The sequence below is a fragment of the Leuresthes tenuis genome, unplaced genomic scaffold (genome assembly GCF_036924035.1).
Source record: "Leuresthes tenuis unplaced genomic scaffold, fLeuTen1.0.hap1 SCAF_19, whole genome shotgun sequence".
In the NCBI taxonomy this organism is placed as follows: domain Eukaryota; kingdom Metazoa; phylum Chordata; class Actinopteri; order Atheriniformes; family Atherinopsidae; genus Leuresthes; species Leuresthes tenuis.
Window position 1 is genome coordinate 12817043 of NW_027325373.1, and position 17598 is coordinate 12834640.

General features: G+C 44.6%; 1 protein-coding gene across 3 annotated transcripts; it reads right to left on the reverse strand.

Moving 5' to 3' along the window:
* Positions 1 to 6491: 6491 nt before the first annotated feature.
* Positions 6492 to 17416, reverse strand: LOC140276686 (uncharacterized). Of its 3 annotated transcripts, none has more exons than XM_072371481.1 (16): positions 16949 to 17416; positions 14583 to 15251; positions 14176 to 14257; positions 13704 to 14043; positions 11828 to 12793; positions 10752 to 10832; positions 10557 to 10669; positions 10393 to 10451; positions 10201 to 10290; positions 10058 to 10101; positions 9787 to 9959; positions 8905 to 8975; positions 8673 to 8818; positions 8426 to 8570; positions 7319 to 7465; positions 6492 to 7234 (listed from the first exon to the last, which is right to left on the reverse strand). In XM_072371481.1, the coding sequence occupies exons 2-16, from the start codon at positions 15093 to 15095 to the stop codon at positions 6953 to 6955; spliced, it is 3252 nt and encodes a 1083-aa protein (XP_072227582.1). In that variant the 5' UTR covers positions 15096 to 15251; positions 16949 to 17416; the 3' UTR covers positions 6492 to 6952. The 3 variants fall into 3 exon arrangements, with proteins under 3 accessions (XP_072227582.1, XP_072227584.1, XP_072227583.1); XM_072371483.1 differs by lacking the exon at positions 16949 to 17416 and adding an exon at positions 15825 to 16001; XM_072371482.1 differs by lacking the exon at positions 16949 to 17416 and adding an exon at positions 15616 to 15750.
* Positions 17417 to 17598: the final 182 nt, after the last annotated feature.

Consider the following 17598-nt stretch of genomic DNA (forward strand, 5'->3'; position numbering starts at 1 on the left):
TAAATATGGAATTTCTAAAGAATTATTTTAATTAAAGCATGACAAACTGATTGCTGTTTTCACTTCTGCTCAATTATTATCATTAGTAGTATTAGTATTATTGGCTCACTTAGTCCCCGCTGCATAACGTGAAACGCAGCTTATTTTTTGCAGCTCTGAGCATTTTAAAAGGACGAGATCAATGATCCTGAAAGCACGCGCATCTGTCTAATTTCTTTTTTTATTTTCTGCATCATGTAGTTTTATTCGCAATCATTCCGTCCCTCTTTGCGGCCTCATTATTGCAGCGCGTTAACGAGGCCACGGTTCGGCGGTGCCGCGGCCCACCTGGTGCCACCACGCGGGATGCCACGAGGACGCGCTCACGACTTCGCATCATATTCATTTGTAAGTTTTCGAATCGAGGCAGTTACCCCAAAGACAGGCTACTGAAAGAAGAAAATCGGTCGCGAAGTGATGACCGAGAAGCGTGACAACCTTGTGGAAACGAACGGCCACGAGGCTGCAGAGAAAACAATTGCTGTCAAAAGATGTTTAGCTGAGAAAATATCTTCATCGCTTTCCGTCAGTTCCTCTCAGCAGATGAAGTTGCTCATTTGGAGCAATAATGTCGTGGATTTGTAGCTTAATCGTGAATGTAAAATTGATTATTTATTCAAACTTATATCGGTCAAATATTCCAATGACTTCCTGTTTTTTTTTTATTGTTAAATCAATGAGCAAATATGAAAGCATTATTCATCCTTTTTCACTTTCTTCCATGCCTGTTTCCTTCTTTTGCTTTCACCTTCTCTTTTAAACATGACTAACACGTTTTTTTTCCTCTGATCTGTTTTGTTTTAATGATTTTTTCACACAATTTTCCACATAAAAGCAAACTTGACCTTCATTCAGCTTCTCAGTAGTTTCGTCTTCACTATCACTTTGCAAACCTGCGTGTACTTCGTCACCAAGTTCATCTTTCAAGAAACCCCTCAAGCTCAACGATAGACCTCTTGAACGATGTCTAGTCAGTTACCTAAACTAAAGCGCTCTCTTTCAGTTCAGTCAGAGCTGCATCTGCAGAAGATGCCTTCTCTTTCTCTTCTGAGCATGTGAGTCTTCAGCCTCCATCTTTCTGACTCCTGTCTTTACATCAGTCCCCCTCCTCCTGCAGCCCTGCTGTACATTCAGCATACCGCCCTGTAAACTTCAAACAATAGCTGCACTTCACCCTGTTGTTGTCCAAGTGGCCTGTCCCACTCCAGACAGCCCATCAACTGACTGGACGCTCATTTTTTTCTGGGTCCCTGCTCAGGCATGAGGAAACACAAAACATCTACTTATGTTCATACGTACAGAAGGGCTCTCAAGCTGTCGCGCATGCAGGGGACAAGGAAAGTGTTTGAAGTGAACCTGTTTTCAGACTCCTCAGTTGCAGAAGGAAAGGCTGCAAACGTCAAACATTAACAGTTCGACTGCCAAAAGAGTTAAAAAGGAAACATCACACTGCTACACACAAGCCACAGTAGAAATAGCTCTTCTATGTCTCTCTGGGCCTATTAGGGAGGAGGTTTCGGGCCACAGTGCTTCTGGTAATGAGCCCGGCAGCACAATACAGGCAACGGGCCGGAACAGCTGAGGGCAGACAAAGCAGGATGAGGCAACTGGGACTTACAATATTTAACACAGAGCCGTACTAACGCTGTGTCTGTGTGTGAGGTGGAGAGACAGAATGTCTATCTACTGTATGAGCATGTTTGTGATGATTCAATGTGTGTGTGCGTGTGTGTGTGTGTGTGTGTGTGTATGTGTGTGTGTGCGTGCGTGGTGGACAAGCCATGTGTCCCATTACCATTATGGGGACAAACCAAAAGACAGTATGAGGGGCCCCTGGAGAAAATGCTGCCAAAAAGGCAGCAGAGGAGTGTGTGGCAATCAGCGGGATGACGGGTTGGGGTTGTCCTGTGCCAGTCATCTGGAAAGTTTTCCACTTATCTCTGCGTCCGAGATGCAGGCCAAGCAATTCAACCCCGCAAATAAGTATTATGTAGGCTGACAGAATTTTTTCTGTCCAAATGAGCGGCAGGACTGTTACTGTGAATGGCAGCTCCGCTGTGTCGGCCCCACCCGGATCAGGCTTTTTTTGGCCCTGGAGAAGATGCAGATTGTGTCATGAACTGTTTTGGAAGCAAAGTGTCTGAATATTCTAAACTTGTGTGGTCTTATTCTTCCACCATAAACCCTACTTTGACTCTCTTACTGATACAGCTCTCCCGTTCCCATTTGGCTTCGTATCCATGCGACAGATAAAAAGTTTTATACGATTCTCTGCAGTTTCTCTGGCGCCACTGGGATGACCATTAAGCTAAGCATCCAATAACGGTGGAAATATTTCAGTAAAACGCACGTCACTGTACGGAAGTCAGAGGAGCTCTGAAGTCAGCAGGATTTGTTCTCTGGACACGGTGATATTTTCCGTAAATGATGAGATTCCTTCAAGTCAAAATTGTCACAGTGAATGAAATTTTAACAAATGATAATCGTTAATCATAACTAAAGGGGTTAATTCATGTAAAAAAGCTAAGGCAAATTTGTCAGAGCGCGTGGATGCTGAAATTCTTTGAATCAGTTGTTGTTTTTTTCAGTCATCTTGAGCCCAGTCAGAAGCTTGTCGGGGTTTATTCGGCATTCCGAGCCAATTTTCTCGGCCCGTTCATTTTGTCTGGTGGAATTCTGACTTTGCGTCCTCTTCACAATATGTTCACAGTCCTGACAGATACATGTCATCACATGTGTGTAAAAGCAGTTGGAAAGAGCATGTCATATGCAGCATCATGATTCAGACTGTGGCAGTGCTGATGTAGAAACAACAGAACTTTCTGGATGAAAACGGGCCTGCATGGCGACATCATGTGATCTCCTGCAGTCAGGTGCTCCGTTGTTTAGAGCAGCATCCTCTTGATTGTATAGCTTGAGGTCACCATGGATATTTTCTGACTTTGGCATCCCGTTGTCAGCTATCTCTGACATGTAAAGCTTTACAGCGGTTATTTTGGTAATATTTCGTATCATCCATTGTTACTGTTCTCCTTCTTAGGTCGCAAAGCGCGACCTGCCATCAGACCTGCTTGATGCTCCTGGCAGTGGTTCCCACCTGTCCATTGTGGTTACGTTATGAGGGTTCGGCGTGTAGTTTTCAAAGTACATTACCCGGTGCTTTCACCAGAACTTGGGCATGTGAGGATCAACTGGGTAAAAATCAGTTTACACTGAGTATTTGTTTGAGTTTGTTTGAGCAGTCAAATTGTAGGCGTCACTCGAATGCCAACCCTTGGGCTTCTGGCCTTGGGGAAAATGTGCCTAAATGGCTTCAGTGCAGTTTCTGAAACACTTGAATTCAACTAGAACTCCTTAAACATTTCCCGTGACTCTTTTCACCTCCATATGTCTGAAGTGTTGATGAGTCAGTCCACGCTGTATAGCTTTCGGACGCCAGGTAAACGTCATTTTGAAGCTGCAGTAACTGTCGGAAATGAAATGGCCATTCAAAGTTTCTGTCTTTGAGCATCTCCACGCTGTTTTGAAGCCAAGATAAAAGATAGTGCCGCGACTCGTTCACGCGGCCGACCCTTTTTCTAGGATACCGCAAACTTGCACTTAAAACACCACAATCATGACCCAATAAAAAGGCCTGAGAACACACGAGCGAACTTCAAATGGGAGCACCTTCCTCAAATTTCAAGCAGCTATCTAATCTCCCCCACCTTTTCACCACAAAGCACCTGAAACAAATGTGCCAGTCAAACAGAGCAAAGTGGTCAAACAGAGGGTTTTTCTATGCTGGAACAGGCAGGTGCCCTGTGTCAGACCGGCCTATTAAACAACACACAAACCCTGAAGGCAGGAAGCTACTGTTGACTGGGAGACATCAAGAAAAACGCACCTTTGAAAGAACACACACACACACACACTCACATGCAGCACTATACACACACTGAGGTGGATAAAATCTTCAAGGTATCAGGTACTACCCTGAGGGAGAGAGTTGACCTGCGGAGGCCCAGGGAGTCAAACACATAGCTGACAAACATCTCATTCAACATCACATGGAATCTGGTGATCGTACTGATTTATCTGTGAGAAGCACAGCGCAGATTAAGGATTACACAGCAAAGAAAGATCTGAACTGAATCTTGCAGTTAAAACCGATTCCAGTTTGAGTTTAATAGATGAAATGAGATAAGATGGTAGAAGATTAGACCTCGAAACGTTCTCGCTCCATGCTATTTGTGGAATGAACTCCACGAAGCTCTGACTTTAAGGTCCGGCCAGGTATGTTTGTCCTGCCTCTGAAAAGCTGCTGAGTCTGCGCTCAAGAAGTGCCGTCATAGGCAGGAGTGTGTGTGAAAGAGGAGAGAGCAAAAAGAAATGCCCTTAAGCAAGGCACTTGCCTATAATCCTCCACCAAGAAGTGCAAAAAAGAAGTTTCTGTTATACGTGTTTAATTAATCTTAAATAAAGATTAATAAAGAGCTGGAAGATAATGTCACAACATTGACTATGTTTGGCTGTTGAAAGTCTGGAGTAAATGAATGCTGGATAAGAGCGGGAGAGAACAAGAGTTTAATGTCTCCTAAAGAGGGCGAGCTGAGTCTGAGTGGAAAAACAAAAGTCCTGAAAGGACCACAGAGACACTTCAAGAGATCACAACAGCAGCAGTCAAGAGCAAAGAATGATGACAGAGAAACAGAGAAGCACGGAGGGAGAACACCAGGGGAGAGATGAAAATGTCTTTTCAATAGCCGCAGTGGAAAAAAAATCAAGTGTTTGTGCAGATAAAGGATAAAGAGCAACAAACAGAGCATCCGAGGCAGATGGAGAATGAGCATCAGGAGGAGCACGAGGGAAGAAATAAGCCAACAGATGAACGTGGGGGGTATCTGTACAATTCATGTTTCACTGTTTGTGGCTTTAATGAAATGAACATTTCAGAGCCAACGTGGAAGTTGAGCAATGCTCAAAGCAACATAATGTATGACAGGGGAGGTGAGTGGAGGGGGGGGGGGGCAAAGAAGAGGAAGAAGAAGTGATCTGACACGTTGGAGGTCTGTTTTAGAGTCCATACTGGACCAGCCCCTAACGATCACAACTTGAGCTCTTGCCTTTTCAATTACCCACCCAGGCCTGACTGAGCCGCACAAAGCTGAAGAGTGGAGTGGCGCAGACGGAACAAAAACAGGCCAGTCTTGAGAAGGCTGCCCTCTGAACCCAGCAGCTAATGCAGCTCCCGCTGCTCCAGCCACTCGTTATTGTTGTTCGAGAGGAGGAGAGAGATGGCACTCCACAGAAACCAGACCACCGTCGCTGCTGAGGTCATGGTCCACAGGCCATGTGAGAAGAGCTTTCGCTCGAGAGCTCCTCCGTCACGCCGGCACCAAACGAGCACCTTCAGCACTGATTGTGACCAGGAAGGTTATTAAACCTTTCAATCCCAGCTAAAACACAAGAATGGCTAATGGCTGCCTCTGGATGCAACATTTGGTCACAGGCCCGAGAGCAAGTAGGTTAGCCAAAATGGCGTCATCTTTCTGCATACCAGGCCACCCCTCCCGCCATTCTAAAGAAGCTGTGCTGTGATGGCCCCGGGCCCCTGTCACTCATGTGGTCAATCAGTCACCCTCATCTGCAGAATCTGACTTTATCTCAATAAACTGTTGTTATTCCTATGAATGGATGGAGGCAGTTTCCATTACCATGTTAACTGAGTGCAGAGTTCCTCCCGATGTCTTGTTCCTCCCAGAAGGAGAAGAAGAACAAAGAGCAGCAGCTCTGACCAAATGTCTAGTTTGGTTTGGTGTTCGCTCCCAAGATCCAACCAGGGCACCCAGACAGGACGGTGCGTCCCGGTCTGTATGGCCTGTGCTGCTCATTGTGCTTCCTGTTGTCGCATCACATTCCTGTGTGTGCATATCTGTGTGTGTTGAATGTCTGCACAGAGGTGGTGGTGGGGGGGTAATTCCAGACATCCTGCTCTTATTGTTGATCTCCACAGGTCGACCATTGCTCAACAAGTCAGGCCGAAAGACCACAAAGTGGGACCCGTGCCAGCGAAGTGCGATCGCTCAGACAAGGACCACACAAACATTAACAGGAGTAACTGACGCAGATCCCCGTTTTGTAAAAACATGACACAGGTTCTATATCGCTGTGTTGTTTTTGGACAGTCACTCCAAATCCTACTTCGTGAAAAGTGACAAACAAATGTTTGTTTTCATCAAAGAAATAAAAAAGGATGTTCACGCAGCATTTAAAGAAGAAAAGGCGACTCCCTACACGAGTGGATCTTCCACAGGAGACTCATTAACATAACTAATAGAGCAGAAACACTCACTGTTCACAGCCTGATTTAAAAATGATCAGGGAGCTCTAAATTTAAGACAGAGATTCTGCTGTTAACAGGAGATGATGTATTTGTTGTATCCCTTTAAAGACGAATAACAGAAGCTGGACACGGGTTACATTTTATTTTAGAGAGGTCCTTCATTTAGAAAAAAAAAATAAGCATGTAACAGAGACGTTGACGTCATGGATTTTCAGTAAAGGCGCTAAATCAACATTTTGTTCGCAAAATAAAGAATGACAAAAGTGCAAATTGAAATGAAAACTGAGGCGGCACGTCTTCATGCATACACTCACTCAGAGATCGTCTGTTCAACAGCACCCTCTTGTGGTTTACATTTTAAAAGCACATTTGGAGCCATGTACAACGTTACAAATGTTTTGAGAAAAAGTTTTTTAAAAAAAACCTAAACATAAGTTAGGTCCTCGACAAATGAATCAGGGTCTCACCTTCACCCTGAGAGTCTGAGGATTGTGGATTCCCTGAGGTTTATTTTTTTTTATAAAAGTGCACATATTCAAAAAAAAAAATGATAGAAATGTGTATTTTCCACAAACTGCTTGTTCTTTGTCAGGCCTCTTTGTTCTGTCGAGGCACGATGGTCCTGCGGTAGGTCCGTCTTTCAGAGATATTGCGTTTGACCTTGATCACGGTTGGAGGAGCGATCTCCAGTTCCAGAGAAGGGCTGGAGTGGGACTTTTTCAGTCCACCTTCCTCCATTTCTTCCTCGCTCACAGACTCTGCCCACACTGCTTTGTCAAAGAGGCTCAGGTCTGCTGTGCTCAACACGGCCTCTCCGGCCGTGCTCCTCCAGGCTTCCAGCACCTGGATGTAGCTCTCATAGCGACACATCTGCGGTTGATCAACAGACATTGAATCAGCTGTGGGTCTTTACACACCCATCAAAAAAACACTCACCCACTACGGTTTCAGCACCTCGTGATGTAGGTACTCTGCTCTAATCCGATGCTCCTCCAGATCCCTGGCTTTAGCTTTCTTGCCCTCTGGGGGGTTTTGCTGCTGGTACAACAGGTCGGCCTTGAAGGACTCAAGCATTCCTGTGTGAGACTGCAGCTGACGTTCCTGCACAGGGAACATGACAGAGTCACAAATGCATCCGGTGCAAAAAAGAGCAAAGTAAGAAAATCAGCTGCAGCTTGTACAGCGCTACTTGGTTGGCAATTGTTATCTGTGTCATATTAATGAAACAAAGTGTTTCATCCAGAAGTACAGATTGTGATCAGTTCGTCCCAACATGCCTCAGACAAGTAGGTCGATAGAGAAAAGCTGCAGAGCTGTCCATGTAGTATTGTGTCTGTAGAGTTGGTTTAGAGTTTAGAGTCATGATAGAATATTATCAGGAGTTTTGACTGATGAACAATAAGAATTTCTGGATCGGTACGAACATATAAAGCAACTTTTTGTAAAATCAACATTCTAAGAAATTGACTAATTTGGATTTCAATTCATTTGATTCAGTTGAATTATGATCAGTTAATCAGTTAATTTATTCATGATTAATTGTGCTGTATCTTTAAAATATCAGGATTACTTTTGTTGTGAATTGGTGCTGTACAAATAAAAACCGTTTGAATTGAATCAAAACCCTTTTAATCAAAGCTGGGTCGTTTGAAGCTAACGGGCACTGGGTTTATTCATCTCAGTCCTTGTGACAGATTCCAAACATTATGGATGAAATAATAAAATAATTCACAGGTTTAGAATGGAGGGGGGGCTGCATTAGACGTAAAATGAGATGAAATGAGCCCAATTAGCCAAAGCCTTTAGATGAAGTACGGATCTGTGCTTAAACTGTTTTAAGTAGCCGTTATATCACCTGATATCATGATAACATGATAAATAATTCCTCCAAAATCCCAAATTTGAGGCACGGACATTTTTTTTTAAATTGACTGAACCGATACAGAAAATCACTTTGTGGCACTGAGCAAAAAAATTTAAAAACAAACATCCAAACGTGGAATTAAAATGTCAAGATAATGAAACAAAGAAGACTTGCGACTAAGAACAAAGTAAAAGTACCAGAGTGTGAGCCGACTGTGAGGCGGGCAGGATCGGTCTGCAGAACCTCCTCTGAGAGCCGACGGCAGCCGGGAACGGAGGCGACGAGTGAAGAGCCGAAACCAGGTTGATGCGACTGATCCACGAATACATCTCCACTTTGGATCTGAGAGAAGAAGAAAGAAAAAAAACTGCTGTGACACCGCTCGCTGAGCTCTTTAGCACAAACACACCTGTTTGTTAACACACAGGCGGTCACGTGACTTACGAGGCCTGAAAAAGAAAGATCCTCCAATCGGCCGTCTGCAAGCGAAAGACGTGCGGCTTCTTGGTGTAATCAGCCGCCTGCTCAGCCACAGAGTGATGCACGCTCACCACCTCCTCGCTGCTTTGGTGATCCCTTCGATAATTGTCCTGACACACACACACACACAGAAGAGGGAAGTTTAAAAAAACGAGAGGTCAGAGAAGACGAGCTAACTGGGAGCTGGGTTACAGACCTTCTGTAAGTAAAGGACCATTCCCCTCAGCACTCCATAGAAAGTCTTCCAGCTTCTTTTTCCCCACGGTGCTGCGACAGAAACACTCTGCAGGTGAATACTCACAACATCTTCTAAACTGAATGGAAATGCTCAAAACACACCCCTGCTAAATGCCACGAGTTAAAAGATGCACATGGTCTCTTTGTTTCTACAAGGCGTGTGCAGTGTTGTGTCGTTCCTATGGGAGCGAATGTCCTGTATTACAAAAGAAACACTTTTTATCCAAGTGCACAGTGGGCCGGTCCACACAAGAAAACAGCTAAGAAAGGCCCAAAGATGAAGGGAACTACTCAGAGGGCGATGAAGAAGCACAAAGAGGTTGTGGATGGCACAGCTGAGAAATGCAGGACCACACTTATTACAGGCAGTGGAGTGTGAACTGACCTCATCTGGAAAGGGAAAGCAAGTGAATTCAGGAGAGGCGAGAGAGGAAATTAATTGCTTGTTTTCTCCTCGACTGGTAATTTGGCCAACTGGTATAGAGGCAGTTTGTTGCTTTATAGATAATGGATGGATGGCTTTTGAAATGGTTGTTATCTCACATTTGACCACTAGGTGTCGGTAACTGTTACATGATGTCACTTTAATTGAAATTCAGCTAAATTCGCGTGTGTTTTCTCAGACTGACAGATTCTTGATAGTTCCTGTTGCCAACTTCTCTTATTTTGACAGCCATGTGGCAATATATACGGTTCATTTTAAACACCAAAACAAAGCTATGTGTACAGAAAGGCCCCAGCGTTCCTCATCAACAAATCACATCTACGTTCAATATTTGAGTGCAAACACCGGACTGTGCCTTTAAATACCGACTCTCATCTGTGTTTGCGTGGCACTCACTGCGTTTGCCGTCGATGTCGGCATGGAGCTTCCTCTGCAGAAAGCCCTGTTTGACCACACAGGCCGTTTTGTCATGGGGAACGTCCTGGAAGGGGTTGGCTTTCGAGCGCAAGGGTGCATCGTCGCCTGCATCTTCATCCACCAACACGGAGTTCTTCAGCTCCTCCTCATCCCTTTCACACACAATGGAAGAGGAAGATGAGTGAGGTTAGGTGCGCGAATCGCGGCTCAGGCCATGCTTTAGGACAGCGTTCGGGTTCGGCTCACTTACACAGCCCACTCCAGCGGTTCACTCTTTATGGAATTGTAAAGGCTCTGTGGTGTGGATGGAGAGAAAAGGGTTTAAAGATTTCAGCTGTGCAGCTTGGACTTTACTTGCACTGCCTCTTGAAAAGAATCGGGCAACAACATTACTTTCAACAGCTCCTTGCTGAAGTTTTCTCCGTCATTCATTCCATCCAGGTTGGACACAAACTTAGAGGACGACATTGATTTTCCGACGTGCTGTTAACACACACACAACACGGGAATGATTAAAAGACTCACAGCAATCGCCTGACTGTACAGCACAGTGTAAAAACCACATTTAAAGTTCTTCTCTCTTACCTGTCCATGCAGGTCGGTGTTGAGAAGCATCAAAGCACACGTCAGAGCCAACACGGACCCTGAGGATAACAAAAAGATTTACAATGACACGTACAGCTGTTGCAGCTGCTGTTCGAGGCTGTATCTGTGAGCATGACTCATCAGCATCCCATAACCAGGCTCACCTGAGGAAGAAAAGGAGTCGGGGTTGCACTGGTGGAAGCGGCAGGAGAAATGCTGCAGCACGCGCTCTCTCTCCTGGGTCTCGCCAATCAGTATCACCACTTTCAGAAAAGATCTGAAAAGGAGGGAGACGGAATCAAAAGACTGAGCGTGGTTTGCGTGAGATGTCCGTCAAGCTCCTCCTTTCCAATTCTCACCTGATGGCATGATCCAGGGTTTGCCCGGTGAAGTCAAAGAGCTTGAGGTATTCCTCTCCAACAGCTCGACTGAAGTCATTACTAAACAGGAAAACATAAACATACATTCTTGTGTCAACGCTTCGACGTCTTTTTCTGGATGTAAAATCCGGGAAGCATCTTAACGCTTATTGAATCTGAGCTGAAAGCAAAAGGCGATGATGTGATGCAACAAAAAAAAAATTTAAAAAGAGCGTGCAAATATCCAACCATTAGGAACTTGTTTGTATCATCTCAAACAACCGAAAAAGTCCAGAAGGCTGCGACATTTAACCAAATATTTAACCAAAAATTGATATCCACAGTGACTTTGGTTCTTTGTGTCACAAATCAAGAACATCATCAAGTCCAAGGCTTTTTTAAAAATGTCTTTCTACCTGAAAAACATCATCTGCCCAAATGTCAGGATTGACAGTTGCAGACTAAACCAGCTACAGATGACCCGACAGGTAGACTGAAAAGGCTTCAAATCATGCTCAGACTCTGAAAGCAGTAGAGCGTGAACATCTTCTGTGGCTTCGCTTTCTAAGATCATCTGGCTTGGCTCAACAGAGAGGCAGGCTTTATAAATTGGGGATAAAAAGAGATGGCTTTTCCCAAGCAGGAAGCACCGATTGACAGATGCTACTGAAGTGAATCATGGCATCTGGGCTGTTTGTATCATGGGAAGCGTGATATATCCAGTTTTACGCCACAAGAGGGACGTTAAACCGCCGGAGGTTGATTTTATGAGCTTTACAAATGTTGTTATAAAACAATGAAGGTTTGAGAGCCGATTCCCTCTGTGTGGATGTTGCTGTTATTTAAAAATGTGTGCATACACCATGGTTTAGGTTCATTTGAACTAAAATATCTGTGCTATAAATTGGCACGTATACTTTAACACATCTCCCCACAGAAGCATGCAGCCCTTGTCCTCTGCAGCTGCGGCGCTCACATTACCATCAGCCCTCAGACACACACAGGGACCAGGGGGGGAAAAAAAACATCAATTCCCCATATAAAAACATTTCTGAAAGACCTGCATGTGTGCTTACTTTTTGTCTACGTGTTTCACCACGTCTGCACGCTGAATCCCGTCCAAGTTAAAGAGCTGCTCAGCGAGGCGGCGAGCCTGGTCTCTGTCCACCGCGCCGTTCATGTAAGGCACCGCTGTGTCCGGGGCTTTGTGTTGCTCGCCGTTTGCCGTCACTCTTAGTACATCCCCGTCACCGGCTATGACGTTTTCAGCACGGGGCGGCATGGCGGCCTGTTTGTCCACCTGGTTTATGTCAGCGTCTCCTGACTGCAGGGTGACCTCAGTCTCGGGAGACAGCTGTTCTGTCGTGTCTGACTCATTTGTCTTCTCTGACGGCACAAGCTGCTCAGAAAGTGTCGGCCGAGGTGAGTCGGGCTGCTCATCCTGCTCTGAGGGCTCTGTCTGCTGCCGCTGCGCTGTGACTCCGGACTCTTCAGCTTCCACACAAACTGCCTCCTCTGTCTGAGTCGACTCCTCTGGCTGCTCTGCATTTTCAGCCGGAGTTGGCTGGTCTATCAGTTCCATCTCTGATGAAGAGTCAAGCTGGTTCGAGTCCTCTGTTTGATGTGACACCACCTCTGGCATTTCTGCCATCTTAAGCTGCTCAAACTCTCTGTCTTGTGAAGTCGTTTGTTCGCACTCTTGCTGGTCTAAACAATTGGTCTCCTCCAGATTTTCATGTTCAGTTACTGTTTCCTGGGAGTTTTCTATCCTCGCTGCACTCTCTGCCTCCTGTACCGACGCTTCTTCGCTGTTGTCTGCCGCCTCCGACTGTTCTGGCTCCACATTCTGATCTACATCTTCACACATTACCCACTCTTCTGTCTGAACTGTGAGATCTTCGTGAAACTCCTCCGTTATCCCTTGGTCCTCCTCGGCCCCTGAGGATACACTGTCCTCCAAAAGCTGTGGCTCTTGCAGATCAAGCTTATCGAAACGTGTGCTTAGTCCAGTGTCGGTTTCCGGTGGCTCTGCAGGTATCTCCCTACAAAGGGTGGATGACATATGGATTGTCATTACTGGTAAAATAGCACACAACACTGATGCTGTTCAATAATAAACAGTATCTCCAGATGGCAAAATGTCACTTCAACTCTAAGTTGAAAAGTTTTAAAAATGTTATGCCTTAATCTTAATTAGTTGTAACTGAAACTGAATAACTTAAATGTCATCTAAAAGTAGCTTTTGTGTCAAACTACTTTGTTAATGCATTATTAATGTCTATTATTAAGTCTAAATTATTAATATATCTACGTCTACTATTCAGAAACCTTTCATCACCCACTTATGATACTTTGGAAACACTGTATGTGGGGAAAGTACAAGTCTGTCAAAATTAGATCTACATTTAGTTCAATACAGTCTGAGAGATGTGGAAACCACCACTTTAAAGTTCAATTTAGCCCAGTTTACATAGATTATAGATAGATGACCTGAGTGGATATTCTGGGTGTTGACTTCTGTGCCGATGACCATCAAATTTTCTACGTTCCTCTTCGATCTACTAACTAAACTGTCCTGGTCTGAGAATAAACATCTGTTTTAAACATTATGTAAAGGCTATTTCCATTAATAAAAAGAAAAGGTAAAGTTGTATGAATGTAGGCTTGCTTACAGGTCTGGTCTCTGGTATTTCCTGTGATGTGTGTTTTAAGTGTTTCAATACATCCAAATCAAGCAGAATCGAGCAGTTTCCAGCGGCCCTTTAGATAAGAGGCGAATCAATGTGGATTAAGCGTCAGTTATGTTCTAAATGGGCTTTTTTTTTTTATTCTGCAGCAAGTGCTCAGTCTTTCTGCCTCACAGTATTTCACCATTAATTCAGTCATGTATAACTTTTCCCTCGCTGTCATCACGAATTTCCTGTTCCCCTTTTTTCAGCCTATGATACTCACACATCTCTCAAACAGCCGTCAGATTGTGCCTCCTCGCTTTCTTCATGGTTGAACGCGCCGGTCACACTCTTCTCTTCTTCGGCCTCGCTCCCCTCCTCGCTCTTTGCCTCTGTCTCAACACCATGAGCTGAAGTTTGTTCTCCCTCCGACTCTCCCTGTCCGGTCAGCAGCTCACAGACCTCCTCCTGTTCCTCTTCTAGTTTTACATCCACAAAAGAGTCCCCCTCGTCTTCTGAGCTTTGAATCTCCTCAACGGTGTCAGTTAAATCCTCAATTTCTACAGGAGCTGGCGACACAGAGTCTTCCTCATCTCCTTCTGAGTCTGTCCTCTGTGCGACTCCTGGAAGATGTTGCAGAAAAATGGGTGAATACTGTAAGAGCTCGATTGTTCTCTCTCAAACTGAGCAACAAAATAAAAAAATAAAAAATTGCTACTCACACTTACTTAGATGGCAGTTTGAGTAATACATACCATTATTCCAGTCTAACAGCTCCTGTGCTGAATCTTCCTTTTCCTGTGTCTCTGGTTCGTTCTCATCTGCAGCATCACATGGCTTGAAGTTGCAACACAGGACATTGAACATGAGTTGTGAGAGAAAAACTTGTGATTGCCAGTGGGTTCGCGAGTAGGAAGCTGCACTCTAAACCTCATCTGACCGACATTATGTCTGCTCTATCCCTCCCTCCTCTGCTAAGCTTACTACATTAAAAAGAGACACAAGAAGACATAACGACAGAGGAAGTGAAGTCTACAATCAGTGAGTGAAACATTAATGACACAGGAGCGTGTTTGTGTGTAAGCCTGAGCATTCACACTCGAATATAGATCAAAACTAGCAGCATGACAGTATCCCACCGCTTTTCGTTATTCTCACATACCTCAGGGTTGTTTCCGCTCCACTCAGAATCTGAGTTTAGAAGTCGTGAATCGAACACATCTTGTTCCTCGTCGTCTTCCTGCCTGTAAAGCTCATCACTAACATCTTGAAGCCGGTGATTTGACGGGGAAGTGTTTTCTAGACTCGCCACACCCCAAGAGTCCTGCTCATTGGCTAAGCTGCTGTCGGTCATGAGTTGAGGTGTCTCCTCAGAGGGATCGGGCATGTCCCACTGCACCGTGGCAGGAGAAAACAGAGGACTGGTGATGGGGCGAATCGGCCATATTATTTGCTCCCACTCCTCTGCCTCCATGAATGACTTGCGCTTCGCCTTTGGGGAGAGAGCGACCTGATCTGCCTCGTGTGTCCGGTTACACTGCACCTCTGTGTCACCCCACACGATGGCCTCCTGCTCTTCATTGATGCACTGTTGGTCTACTGAGATGTGTGAGTCCTGCTGAGGCACTGTCTCTGTGATATCTGGGAAAGAACTGCACAAGCTTTCCTCCTCCATCAGCGTCTCTCATTTAGTTCAGTCGTGGGTTTTTGTGAGAGACGTTGAAGCTGTCAGTGATGTGCAGCTACAAAATGTCCTCTAATCGTCGTGTGAGGTGCCATCAGTCTGAGATCCCGAAGTGCGTTACAACATCCGGTGTCTTTATTCACAGACCTGTGAACAAAAGAGAAAAAATATATATAAATCAACATCCAAAAAAGCGAATGAACGGCAACCCAAAGGGACGTTACGTAAGAAACCATTTCTACAAGTTTTTATCAGTCGTGTGGCTGGAATGACCTGATTTATAAAAACTAAAACAGAATGTTTTTGAACGGATCTTTGTCGCCTGTTTGGGAATCTCCCCGAGCAACATCTGAGTAGTTACCAGACACAAAAACCACTCATAACACGGCTACATCAGGCCGTCTAGCAATTGTGGTGGTTTAAAAACACAGTAGGTTTGCATTTTTTTCAGTTTATTTGTGTGTAGAGAACATTCCAAATCAGTAAAAGCGACATCTGAAATCACACTCACCACCTGCACAGCAATCTATCCAGTTTTTGTCTTTTTTTTTCTTAGCCCATCCTGTTCATTTGTCAACTGTCTTAACTTCTTGGCGCATCACTACAGATGTGCATGCGACAGACTTTTTAAGTGAAATGTTACAGAAGAACAATTGAACTTCCTGACTACAGAGAGGTACAAGGAAGCAAAGACATAGAGGTGTATACTGTAATACTGACTGAGAACGGAGGAAACGGGTGGGTCGTGGCGCTGCGTTTGATGAGCAGTTTAACCGCCTGTGTCCCGATTTCATCATTTTATCACCACGCTGCACTGTGACTCTGGCTTGTGGATAAAACTGCCTTCAACATGACTCTACCCTTGGCTTCACTGATATGTTGTCAACACAAACAAAAGGCCTCTCGCCCGCAAAACCAACGTTGGCAACAAACCAGCAACAAAACATTGCCACTGACAATGACCACTAAAATAAATTCTTAAGTGTAATCTGAGCTGACATTGGCGCGTCGCCCCTTCGCTCATTTCTTAAACTTTCTGTCTATCTTCATTTTTCTATTCACGTCATGTAACCCAACATCCGGGACAGACCTTGACCGCATTTCCCGTGTGGGTGCTCACTTCTCATTTCCTGTCAGGGTGCAACAAGTGCTACAGCACAAGTGTTAACAAAGATTAGCAAAAGCAGAGCCCCCTCTTAACAAGTTCTACTAGAAACGGATGCAAACGTTTGGACGTATAGTTAAATATTAAATGTTTCCTGCGAACTGTAAGGTCTTAAGAACTTAATAAAAAAAAAAAAAAGTTAAATAAGACTAAAGTCAAATTAAAACATAGGAATTTTCTGTATAATCTGGACCATTTGAAAACCCCACTGATCCGAGTGTTTTACATATCAACACAGTTGTTCTGCTGTGTTGTCTTTACCTCCTCAGATGCATGCGAGGCATTTTTAAAGGAAATACTTCTCAGCTTTATAAACTAGAAAACAAGAACGTAAGAAAGCAACAGGAAAAGCCAGACATCTGAGAGCCGAGACGCCACTTGCAGTCTGTCTGAGTGCAGAATACCAACAGAAACTGCATACAACCCATTGCAATCTTCGGAAGTACAAATGTAAGAGTCACACCATAGTGAACAAAACAAAAAGAGGAACAAGCCATACAGAACAAAGTGAAAGCTGTGAAATCATTTGTATATGAGGATGTAACATAATAATAGAAATAATCAAAAGCTGCCGTCTACCATTCAGACACAAAAGAACATGGCACAGTCATAAATATGAGCAAGGATCAAAATAGAATATTAGTAGGAGGACTCTGTTCGACTATGAAGCATGACTTACCCCCTCCAGGCGCTTAAAAGCAACATCATATGATCAGCCAGCTTGTGAGGTTTTAAGTCAAGACGGGTGGGAGGGAAAAAGCACCACTGGGATTTTACCGCTGTCAGTGAGCTGTGCATTCAGACATGCAGTCACTTAACACCAAGCTCACTCTGTTTGATTGCGCTGCGCTCAATAAACAAGCCCCACATCTACTGTCTTTACCCCAGGCAACCTTTTAGCCTCTTACGCCACACAGAGGCAGGTCCTCGTCCATCTCAGGTCTGGGTCCTCGTCCTTCTTTGAGCTTCTTGTCTATATTGGGACCCCTGTCTGGCTCTCTCCTGTTGGCCTGTCAGCTGCAGATTACAAGAGGGACAGAGGAAAGCTGCTGGCAACGAAAGGAGAAAAATAGTATTTTCTGATTGGCAGATGACTCAGGAACTGGATAGACACCTGAGAGGCCTCAGCCTACACCCACAGCCCTAAAGGCATGCAAGCGCACAAATACAGGTGAGGGGAGTGGCTCAGCTTCATTCCTGCAGACACCACAGACAATGTGGTAAAACCAGAAGGCATTCAAATTCAGCTTGCACAAGTCACTGGCTGTGCCTCTTTGGCAGGAAAGACAGTTAACACATACACCAAACATACGCCAAACATTCCTGGAG

Bases quoted from the DNA above. Each gene is read 5' to 3' on its own strand.
- LOC140276686 (XM_072371481.1), bottom strand. From the start codon at position 15,095: ATGGAGGAGGAAAGCTTGTGCAGTTCTTTCCCAGATATCACAGAGACA. The intron at 9,960-10,057 runs GTAAGTGAGCCG...TGTGTGTGAAAG, and splicing joins GAACCGCTGGAGTGGGCTGT to GGATGAGGAGGAGCTGAAGA. The intron at 8,976-9,786 runs GTGAGTGCCACG...TTTCTGTCGCAG, and splicing joins CGACATCGACGGCAAACGCA to CACCGTGGGGAAAAAGAAGC.